The sequence below is a fragment of the Gnatocerus cornutus genome, chromosome 5 (genome assembly GCF_029298725.1).
Source record: "Gnatocerus cornutus isolate USDA-ARS CGAHR chromosome 5, icGnaCorn1.1, whole genome shotgun sequence".
Classification (NCBI taxonomy): domain Eukaryota; kingdom Metazoa; phylum Arthropoda; class Insecta; order Coleoptera; family Tenebrionidae; genus Gnatocerus; species Gnatocerus cornutus.
In genome coordinates, this window is record NC_142237.1 from 7,234,923 (window position 1) to 7,246,302 (window position 11,380).

Sequence of the window (11,380 nt, forward strand, 5' to 3'; positions counted from 1 at the left end):
AATTTGAAAGAATTTTATTCAAAATTAAGAAACGGTATGCAACTAATTATACGCAAGTGTACCGGTGTAGACGCCATAGCCACTCTTGCGTCACTTTTCCTGTCATAACATAACCTAAAATGAATTTTATGTATCATGTTTACCAAAAAAGCAACATTATTGAAAAAAACAGGCCCTGATGGAGTAGGACGTTACGAATTCCTTAAACAGCTAATTGTGGAATTTGGAACTTCGACATCCATAGGTGAGAGACATAGCGGCAAATTCGAATCTATTTTTTTTTTTGTAGAGGCGAAACGGCAAGTTTTAGCAAATTTATCGAACTTTGCCTATGATCCGGTGAATTTTGAGTTTTTGAAGCAACTCCACGCCATTGATTTGTTTTTGGATCAACTCTCTTGCGACAGTGAAGAATTGTTACATTTTGGCCTTGCAGGTTTATGCAATATTAGTCCAGGTAAGATTTTTTTCTCGAATTATGTCATGTGTACATAATTTGGATTTTAGATCCTGAGAGTCAGGATTATATCATTAAACTCAACGGAATTAAACTCATTACCGGGAAACTTCTTCACAAAAACGAAGAAATTGCCCTCAACGCCATAACCACCCTCTATTACCTCATCTTTCCTTACAACAAACACTTTTTAACCCCTGAGATTCTAGACAAAGCTAAATTATATGTAGATCATCAAAACACGCGCTACAAAAACCTAGGAACAATTTTCCTCCAAGAAGCCAGTAAAGATGCTTAAAACAGCCCTCAGACGTTTCTCCAACAAAGCCACCATCTTTAGAACCATAACTAAAGAAGATTTGATAAAATTCACAGAATTGAGTGGTGACTCAAACCCAATTCATTCAATTGAGGGGCCACAGAGGGCGATAGTACATGGAGCCTTTCTTAACTCTTTGGTTTCTCGTGTTATCGGAACGGAGGTTCCAGGACCGGGCTCAGTTGTAGTGGCCCAAACTTTAAATTTTCCGAATAAATGTTATGTCGGCGAGAAAGTAAAAGTCACAGTCGAGGTGGTCGAAAATCGGAAAATTGTCACTGTAAAGTTTAAATGCGAAGTGGAGGAAAACCAGAAAGTGGTGATGTTTGGGGATGCCAAGTTGCTCGTGAAGAATCAAAAAGCGGGATTAGAGTAGATCTTTTCTTATGAAGAAAACAAATAAAAACGTTTTGATTGACGACTGTTCGTGTTTTTTCTTTCGTTTTTTTATTATTTTTTGTTTGAATTTCGTTACATATCATTAAATTAAGAATAAATTTTGATTTGATTCGATTTTCAAATACAACCTTTTGTTAAATTTTCCACTTTTTTATTTTTGAATGTGTGAAATCTGTTTTTTAAATTCGCTAAGGGGAATAAAGAAGTGTGACTTATTACGTCCGTTTAATCATGTGCTGTACGCCAATATTTAACGGTGCTTTTAGTTCTTCTCTATAAATAAAATAAAATAAAAAATAACATTACAGCAACATTTATTCAAATGACCATCCCAATAGTTTCACACTTTATTGCTCTCGCTTGGTTTTCTGTTTTCCATTTCAAAGTAGGTCATTTGGTAACAGAGTTTCTATTTCCTATATTTATATTTTTGCTTGTTGGAATTTGCAAGCTCCGCACAACACCCGTTTCTAGCCTACATTTAAAAAGCAGTTCTCTTTGCACGTCGTTATTTCGTGCAGGTGATCAACAAGTGCCCGTCGGTTCCCACCCCCTAATTAATTTTTTTTTCGTCGCACCATGTTGCTTATACTGGTGGTTCTCACCCTCTGTAGTCTCGTCAATGCAGGTGACCCTTCTAATGGTATAAAAGCGGAGTCTAAACCAGTTCCGTGCACATGTGGCGTGTTCTTGAGTGGACAATTCAAGAAAGGGTCAAAGGACCAACCCAAGGGGGTGCCGGTGCTAACGCAGGAAATGGACACCCCCTTCATGAATAACTCCATGGGAAATCGGCAGTGTACTAATAAGTGTTTGGAAATGGTGAGAGAATGCGCATTGTTGGGATTTATTGGGGTGGAAAATGGGTTTAATGACAGGATGCTGACCGATTTAATTAGGGTCGAGTTTTATGTGGGTTTGTTTTAGATTATCACGCATTTACCGAAGAGCGGAGACATTATTTGTGCAACGGTGGACAGGGATTTGGTGCATAAAGAGAGGGCGTTTTTATTTATCAAGAATTACAATGATAAATGGCTGGGGACGAACATGTCGGCAGGAAGGGAGTTCTGCTGCAAGGATAATGTGCCCTACAAGTGTCCGGTTAGCTGAAGAAAACTTTTAGAAATGTACTTAGTCTGTTTAATAAATTTTTCTACCCGTAATTATCGCAAAAGCATTTTTTGTAGATTTTTAGAAAGAGGAAAATTCATTCAAGTAAAACTTTACATTTAATCAGTAAAAACGTAAACAATAAGCAATATCCAGTCGCACCTCGTTACTATCCAACGAACCTCCAGCTCCTCGGCTTTTATATCGTCATAATTCATTAATTTTCCCATTTCCTCGTTAATTTATGTCGTGATTTTACGATTCACCTAATGTTAATAACGAATGGTGTGAAATAAACCCAAAGACATAAAAGGAGGAACATAGGCTTGGTGGCTTCCAGTGGCGCGTGTGATTTTCCAAATCCCAGCACAAGTGAAAAATCATGCAGGTCAACCGATGGTATAGTCCCCTCTTCGCATCCGTGTCAAGAGCATGATGGGAGAGTCACTGCTTAAACAATGCAAAATTAACAGCATAACCCGACATAATCTACACGTTTTATAGCGAGATAAACCAACCCACAGTTCAGATAACAAGACCAGTGGCGGAGGTGCGCCTAAGCTAACAGCTGAAGGCTACGCCGCGATTAGAAATCACTGGGAAAATCTTAAGACGCGTATTTAAATTTCTGGTCCCATCGGCGCCCATTTCTCGGGAAAAATTCCAAAAGTGCCACGTGAGGCATGGCGATGTTATCACAGTTGATGTGCTCCTTAAATCAGCCAACCCCTGACCTCGGCCCATCAAGAACCAACGATGGATGGGTGAACGACCGCCGATAACAGCGTGGAGGAGATAGGCACCGTTCTGCTTCCTGTAAGGGGTTGATGGTTGGACGCAATATTTAAATCAGTTTCCGTGATCAATCTGATACTACCATGACTAGGAATGCCATGAAAGGGATATTATAGAGAAAAAAATGTTTTATTCTAAAGTTAATTACTTTTAAATCGTGTATTTTGAAGAGATTTAATTTAAAAAATTATCTTGAGAAGAAAATCGAACATAATAAAAGTAATTTAGGAAGTGCTGTAAAAACTTCAGCTAAGTACGTACGTAATTTGGTTTGACCATGGAACTAAATTATTTTTTAATACTTACATCATACTTGAAGATTTTACCATTATCTTAAATTAGCATGTACTTTCTTGAGTTTTTTAATATTATTTTCTTCTATATTATCTTATTGGTGCATTTTTAATTAAATTGCTTTTAAAAAAATATATTGCACAACTTTCTGGTACGTATTTATTTAAATTGTCAATAATTTTATTATTAAAATGATTTTGGTATTACCATGTTAATTATTGCAGATAACGAGACTTTAAAAATATTTTGATCATCATAATTAAAACAATAATTTAAAAAGTACCAACAACCAACAGACAATAGTGTGTGGTTGAAAGAATGTCCAGTGGACTGTGTATTTTTTAGATGTAATTTAAGATGTTATTAAGAAGTCTTTACCCATTAATTAATGTTTAACTTGTTATTAGAGCGCCCAACAGATTGCTTAGGCGCCTCCTTATTCGACCTGGATCATTATGTCTTGTAATTACTTATTATATTCCACTTTTTTTTGTGATATTCGAATAATTTTAGCCCCTGGTAAATTTCTGGTGAAATATGAGCCCTCCTCCCATTCATGGAGCCTTGCGTACTTTCAGGCCGCTGTCCCCTAGCCTCCAAAGATCAGTCGTCAGTTCTTTTGCCGGAAATCATTACCGTGTGTTTTATGCATGGGTGAGGAGGGGCTCCCATGGAAGGGGAACCAAAAGGGGCGCATTATGCAACGCTGCTCGCTCGGGGCCGAAAAGCAAGGTCAGCGTGGTACAACAGGTTGTCTCAGGTGTTTTTGTGTGAGATATGAGCGGTGAAAAAGTCGCGGAGGAAATTCAATAGAAGAATGTTAACGGTAGAGTGTGCCGACATCAGCCCGATTAAATTGGCCGCTTTTCTCTTTTCTATAAACAGGGGTTGTGTGTACACAATTTAGAAAGTAGGTTAAAACATCAGAGTCGTAAAAGAAAAGCATTCCGAGTAATTTAAGATACATTACATGGGTACTGGCGAGCAGTGGCGTAGGAGAGAATGTGCCTGTGGGAGGAGATGCTGGAAATATTGGGAAATCGAGGCGGAATTTATGGGGAATAATAGAAAACCAAAGAGGCTTAAGAGACACTTATGGGTTATTATCCATTCATTTAGCTAACACTTACACAATATTCTTGGATAATGAATTATCTTTCGTCCAGTAATAGATTATAATAACAGTTTATCATTATTTTTCTTTGAATAACAGAGTGGTGGAGGTCATAATAATAAGTAACGCTTTCAAAGAGTATTTTTAACTGGTCGTGACTTTTCCACTTACAGGAAGCACAATTAAAATTTTTAAAGCGCTTATCCATTAATTGCAAATTTTATACATTGTGCATTTCAAGAATTTGGTCAAAATTCTTTACCTGCAAAATTCCGTGATATTTTCCTCACTAATTGTGTAAAAGCCATGTTGTGGTCAGTTGGTCCAAGTTTTTCTTTTTAAAACAGTTTTTGTAATTCTATATTTAGTCATAATTGGTGATGCCTTTTCTTATCAAATTTTTGTACATTTTTTTCTACATGAATATTGTTAATGTCTTTTACAAGCAGTGCGAGGCCTCAAATCTGGGTCTTGTGAATTTGGATTCAAACAACAATTATCTTTCTCCCATACGATAATTATTACAACCTATTAATTAATCACACGCGGCAAATATCAAACGTTTCTGATAGTTTGTTAATTAGTTTGAGGCAATGCTGTAGGTCCCTATCGTAACTTATCGAAGCATTTCTATTTCTTCACCTACTTAAGATTTTCCAGAATTTCCAGAATACAATAAGAATCGCTAAGTTTTTCAGTCAGTCAACTTCAGCGATTGATTTATTATCGGTATTTCACGAAACTGCTGAAGATCAAATGCGATCTGTCCGTTCGTTCACATCATAAAGGCATTAATATGCAGGAATAAATTCTTCTCCTATTGTTAGAATCTTTATAAATGAAATAGTTCCCACTCTTTTGAAGATTATGGAATCTACTTGCAAATACCATTTGTAGAAATATGGGTTATCGCGTAGTCAAATTATGCCGCTTTTATTTTTTAACTGGCGATGTATAGACTGGATCTGTCTTTAAGATAACAGTTTGTCGTTCATCATGAATTTCACGATGTCCGAAACCTGTATCAACTAAGTGAAACTCTATCGTTGCATTACACATGCCCCAAAAGCCGTCAAAAGTAAATCAAAAGGAAAAAAATATCCTGACATCTACATTTCTATCGTCAACTCGCATCAAGTTCTTCCGCTCCGCTACACCATCTACTTCGAAATTCTCGTTCTTTGTTCGAGGGGATGCACTGTAAACTTGTATCTCATGTAGCAACCACGGGGTTGCCCGGTTGTCGACCCGGAGCAGCCCAGCGGTGCGTATCACTCCCCGCACACCCTCTGGAGCCCGCTCTTCAGCACTCCCTCGGCCTCCTCGGCCGATGACCATTGTGATGTCACCGCACACACCACAGATGCTCCTGCGGCCACGGTGTTTCGAAATCTAACTGTGCTACCGACAAATTCCTCGTCGGTGCACTTTCAAACGCCGACAGAGGGAAGAAGAGACTTTGAACAAAGGAGAAGGTATAATTACGTTAAAATGGAGATTGAAGAGTGTATGATAATGCAAAAACTGTGGAGGAAGAACGTTTTGGACAAGATAGCTTCCTTCTTCGCAACGATTATCGCTTCTTCGCGGAAATCTGCACAAAAAGTCCAGCAGCAGATTTCTGCCGTGAGTCACGCGCACTGTCTGCATATCCATCATTCCTATTATAAATCGAGAACCGATGCATTCGCTTTTTCTTGCTGAATCATGTGCGTGAATTTTCGCCGCCGAGTTTCCCCGATGTGTGTCCACTTGCCGGACCCGGAAATTTTACCGCAGTACGAAGTTACACGAAAACTTATCTTGGATAAACAGGATATCTGTTTAACCACCTCAGATAAGGGTAACGGCATCGAGAGGTCACGGGACAAGGAGATTATTATGCGCCGAGGGAAGTTTACTCTTATTTTTTACCGGAGAAAATCAAACATTTCGGTCGAGGTCAAGCCACAACTTTGGCGCTGCTTATCGGGGCAAAAAGCGGTCTTAAAAGTCGAAGGTTCGGCTCGCAAAGAGGGTCGCTATGGGTGTTTTTGATTACATCAGCGAGGAGCGGCCCCCACCACCCACAAGGATAAATATTTCTCAATTAGCTCAAGCGGTTTGGCCACGCAGCGGCGGAACGAGCGGGGGGTGGACCGAGGATTTGTCACGTGGTTAGGGGGGTAAATTGTGGCAGATTATCCTTGTTACAAAGATGAAGGACACACGATAATAGTCATAATTGGTAATAAATCCATATTTTCAGCGAGTTATGTTCCTGGAAGCAACAATTAATCGCTAATGATATGCGCTACATAACTTTGCACTCTTGTCCGGACAGGGTTTCTACAAGTTATTTTTGTTTAGACGAGAGTGAGTTATACTTTTTTTATTATGGAATATAATTCATGGCGGTGATGAAATGTGTCCTCTCCGGCTCTTCAACAGCGTTAAATTTTCTCCGTGAGATGCTTGTCAGGCCGACAGGCGACTCTCCTGCTGTCTTAGCAGGATTGTTTGTTATCTTAGTAAAATATTGTTGTTATTAAATGGAGATGAAAATAAAAAGTAGTTTGCTTTAACATGGAGTTCCTGTTGCTCGTGTTTGGAGACGTGGGCGCAGGCGCACTGAGATTAGCAGGAATGAGAAATCGCCGAGCAAGTTTGGTGGAGCGAATTATGGACATATTCTAAACATTTTAAATCTGTTTTCTTTTGGCATTTTGTATAGTAAATTAAATCAATCATAAAGAGAACTTAATTTTTTATACGACCCTTGGGAATTATCAATAAATTACACAAGAAAATTCATCTGAAAATTATTGTTTTATGTAGATATCAGCAGTATAGTAGGTTTTAGTAAATGATCTTTTTTAATATAAAATGTAATCATGTCATTTTAAATTTTGTTTACACTGCCAATAATTGTCAAAAAGTTTCCGATAGTCTTTTTGGATAGACGATTTATAGAAAAAATATCGGCAAGTTGACATGGTCTTGTAACCTTTCCATAGACTATTCTCCCGAGAAGTTGCCACCAAACCTTTTGACTGTTTATTTCAGAAAATTTAAGTTACAAATAAGAAAAACAAGAAAGACTAATAAGATGCAAATTTTCCCTAAAGCAACGATTAAAAGTCGCAATATTTATGACACCTGAAAAATAATAAAAATTTAGATGCTTTTGGCGTTAGGAAACAACATACTGGATCAGTTAAAAAAAGACCAAAAATATATCAGATGTTAAAAAACATGATACATTAAGGGCCTGAGGCTCCTTGTTATTATTATTAAGATATACCAGCAACTACCTAAAGGTTAAAGAACTAAAACAATGAAAATTATTATATAGCTTTCCTCATTAAATACTCAAGAATGTCTAATCATAAGTATTATTATTATTGCCAAAGCCATATGTAATCTCCATGAATCTCTTTAGCTTGTGGTAAAAGTAAAACCATAGCTAAAATTAATGGTTTTTCTTGTGACATTTAAACTCACTCATCTACTATATCGTTAACCCGGAAAAGAACAATTGTGGCCTGAAGAGAAGAAAACTACAAAATTAAAGGCAGAAATTTAACCAGCTTGTAGGGGGTTATCTGCAAAGCAAGTATTTTAATTATGTGTCACATGTAAGTTTATACTTAAAACATGTTTTTAACATGTTCTTGATAACAAGTAAATACACATTTGTCGTTCGCGATTATTCAAGTCGCCCAAAGGAAATTAAGACAGGACCAGCCTCTTTATATGTGTGGCAAATTTTTTGCTGATAAATCTGAGAAATAAGTGGTGTATTGTCAATTGATTCTCTACGTGGTGGACAAAATTATGGTGGGTGGTCCAACCTTCGCCTCGTCAGAATCCGTCCATGAAATTGTGCAACTGTGAGAAGGTAATTAAAATCGGACTGTGAGGCGCCTCGCGACATCTTCGTAACTCGTATTGAATAGTGTTATCGGAAAAGCACCAATGGAAGCGTTTCATAGCGAAAAAACTTCAAGCAAGCGCCGGAAACCGACCGGTAGCCAGCCAATAAACTGGTCGTATTTTTCCCAATTCTTCATTCATCCGTCGAAGCAATTAATTCGACACTTTGCTCGCACAATGCGCCTTTAGCCGAACCGCTCGTGGTTACGTAACTTTTTAAATTCCGACCGTACAAATACCATAAAGAGGGTCGACTGGAGGCGTAGCACCACCAGAGGGCGTTGAACTCTGGATAAGTTAAAAGTGGACGCGGACTTGCCCATTTAACTCTTCCTGTCACAGATAAAAATACGAAATAATTTATCGAAAATAACCTCTTAACCCTCCCCGACGCACCGGGCATGAAATGGGTCAATTGCGGCAATTAGAGCAATTGTGCGTGCTTGCGTCCGATTAACCTTTACAGAAATCGAGCAAAAAATAAGGAAGTGTCTAACTGTTCTGCGTCCGTCTGAGCGTTAAATTAGCGCGTCGATTAAGCCGATCGACTTTTCCGCCGAAAAATGTGGCATATGTGGCCTTGAAGACGGACACGAAGGGCAACAACCCTTGCCCTCGACGTTCCCACCGCTGTATTTGTGTTTCGCATAAATTTACATCGGTTAGAACATGGAGGGCGCGGATGTGTCAACATATTTACTGAAATCATTTCATATCTTCACAACCCGAAAATCATTGCACAACCAACTTGAAAAGGATGCAAACCGGCATCCGCGACCAGATGAACTGTTAATTTCCTTCTGCGTCCATTTAACGACGAAGGAGGGTCTGCTGCTGCTAAGTCCAATGCGAATCTGTGGGATGCTATATAGCCAACACGGACATTTTTGGAGTGGCCTTGATAAAGCGCTTCAATTGTTACTTTTCAAACCATACGGGTGCAAGCATTGTTACGAAATTACCACTTTTTCTTTGCTTCTTTAATGGTCTTGATTCTTCTCATTTAATAGCAACCAATACTTCACTTTCCAGTGGTTGGGACCTTCCTCTATTCAGGAATTTTAAAATTAGGAGTTATTTACCCCTATGATGTCCATTTTTGTCGTTTTTGACTGATAATTTTAAAACCTTTGCAAAAAATCACTAATTTATATCTCAAAATTTCTAAGGACCAAGTCGACGTAGGTACTAAAAATTTTTAGAAACATTTCAAAGTCATAGTCTTTTTTTTTGTCTGCTTTCTTTTCGGAAGTAAAAGAAGCTTTTGTCGGTTTTAGAAATTGGGTACTTCGAGAGTCAAAGACGCACCCGTGGGTTTTAATTAATTTTGAAGAATCTTGCAAAGCACGCGGAAGATGTTCAGACATTACGACACGATTCTCGGTTTATCAAAAACCATTCTTTTAAAAAAATGTCGTCTCAGATTTATATTATCTAATTCTCAGGTTCTCAATTTCAAAAATTTTTGCTTCTTGTGTTTCGAGAGGTTTTATGTTATGTTATCAGCTTATCAGTTTATCATATTTGTAAATTTATCAAGTTTCCAAATTCCCAGTTTTAGATTTTTCAAGTTTTTAGTTCACGCACCAAGTAGCAAAAAAAAAACTTAAGATTTGCAGGTGTCCTAGAAAAATCGCATTTCCTTTTAATAGGAAATTCTTCATCAAAATCTGAGTTAATTGACGTATCACACAACTTAAAATTGAGCGTTCATAGTGCATCTTTGAGCAATTTAAGCAAAAATATTTGATCAAAAACTCAAAAACTGTAAGAACCTAAACATTGTGCAATACGCAAATCAACTCAGATTTAGATGAATTTCCGTTAAAAGGAAGTGCAAGTGTTCTGAAACACTTTGTATGATAATACATGAACAAATTGAATTATGTGCCTATAGGTAATAGAAAAACAAATCAAAAATCCAAAAGAATAGATCCAAATAAAATTACATCGAACCATGAAAGAAAAATCATTCTCATCCTCGGTAATCTTTGGAATTACATAGCGTGTCCATAACAGCTGTCAATTTTGAGATTATTAGGTGGGAACTGTCTTGAAATAGAAAAAATAGAAATCAAAAGTTTTCGCAATATACAGAGTGTCCCAAAACAGACAGCAATATAGATGGTAAAACAAAAATTGACTGAGTTTAATAGTATTCGAGAAAGGATAAAAAATTAACAACCAATCCCGAACGTTTATTCTAGAAGTGGAGTAAATAGTCATCCAATTTCTTAGGTAACGAGAGTGTTCATCTGACCAATGGATGATAGTTTGTGTCCATAGTTACCGATTTTCAAATTCTGTTCAGCTTCAAGATTGGCTATCGTTTCTTTGTCTTATCTCGATTATTTTTTGAGCTAAAAAATTTTAGTTTTAAAATTTTGGTTTAGAATTGTTGCCTCCATAAGCCCCTTCTCTCTGATGCGCGAGTTCTGGGACGCCTGTATGTACTAGACTTCTGAAAATATGAAGATTTTAAAATCTGTCACAAATGTCTTAGTTTGACAGCAACAAATTACTTGACAGAAACAAAAGACTGAGAATGAGTTTTTTTTTGGTTTCACGATATTAAAGGAATTCAAAGCATTCAAATAATTCGCGCATTCAAAAGGACACAAGAATCTTAAGGCTTTATCTAATCATAGTCTAAAAAAGAGAAATCCAACAATTAAAAAAAAATTAAAAAAGCATCGAAAGATCCGAAGAGCTTAAAGCAACCGCATCTTAAGCTTTAATTTAATTAAATTTAACTTAAAGAATCTTAGGAACTTGAAGAATTATTCTAGTGAATCTGAGACTCAGTCTGAAATAAATGGAGGATCCAAACGATCTCAGGAAGCTAAAAATCCAAAGGACCTGAGAATGAACTGCAAGACTTAAAATGATTTCAAGGATATTGAAAATGTAAATCTAAAAGTTTGAAAAATCTGACTCTTTAGTTCCTCAATGGTAAATCTGAGTACCTATGTAT

At 37.2% G+C, this 11,380-nt stretch overlaps 2 protein-coding genes across 2 annotated transcripts; both read left to right on the plus strand.

The window, feature by feature from the left end:
- The first annotated feature begins 54 nt into the window (after positions 1-54).
- Positions 55-1,194, plus strand: LOC148174039 (uncharacterized). The gene is given in 4 exon segments (XM_088035842.1): positions 55-244; positions 290-457; positions 508-756; positions 758-1,194. Coding segments are annotated over 4 exon segments (921 nt in total). The 5' UTR covers positions 55-135; the 3' UTR covers positions 1,153-1,194.
- Positions 1,195-1,658: 464 nt separating this feature from the next.
- Fcp3C (Follicle cell protein 3C) lies at positions 1,659-2,332 on the plus strand. The gene is made up of 2 exons (XM_088035840.1): positions 1,659-1,997; positions 2,103-2,332. The coding sequence occupies exons 1-2, from the start codon at positions 1,755-1,757 to the stop codon at positions 2,286-2,288; spliced, it is 429 nt and encodes a 142-aa protein (XP_087891966.1). The 5' UTR covers positions 1,659-1,754; the 3' UTR covers positions 2,289-2,332.
- Positions 2,333-11,380: the final 9,048 nt, after the last annotated feature.

Excerpts from the sequence above, each read along its gene's own strand:
- Fcp3C (XM_088035840.1), top strand. The coding sequence starts at position 1,755 with ATGTTGCTTATACTGGTGGTTCTCACCCTCTGTAGTCTCGTCAATGCA. Across the intron at positions 1,998-2,102 it reads CTAATAAGTGTTTGGAAATG|ATTATCACGCATTTACCGAA; the intron begins GTGAGAGAATGC and ends GGTTTGTTTTAG.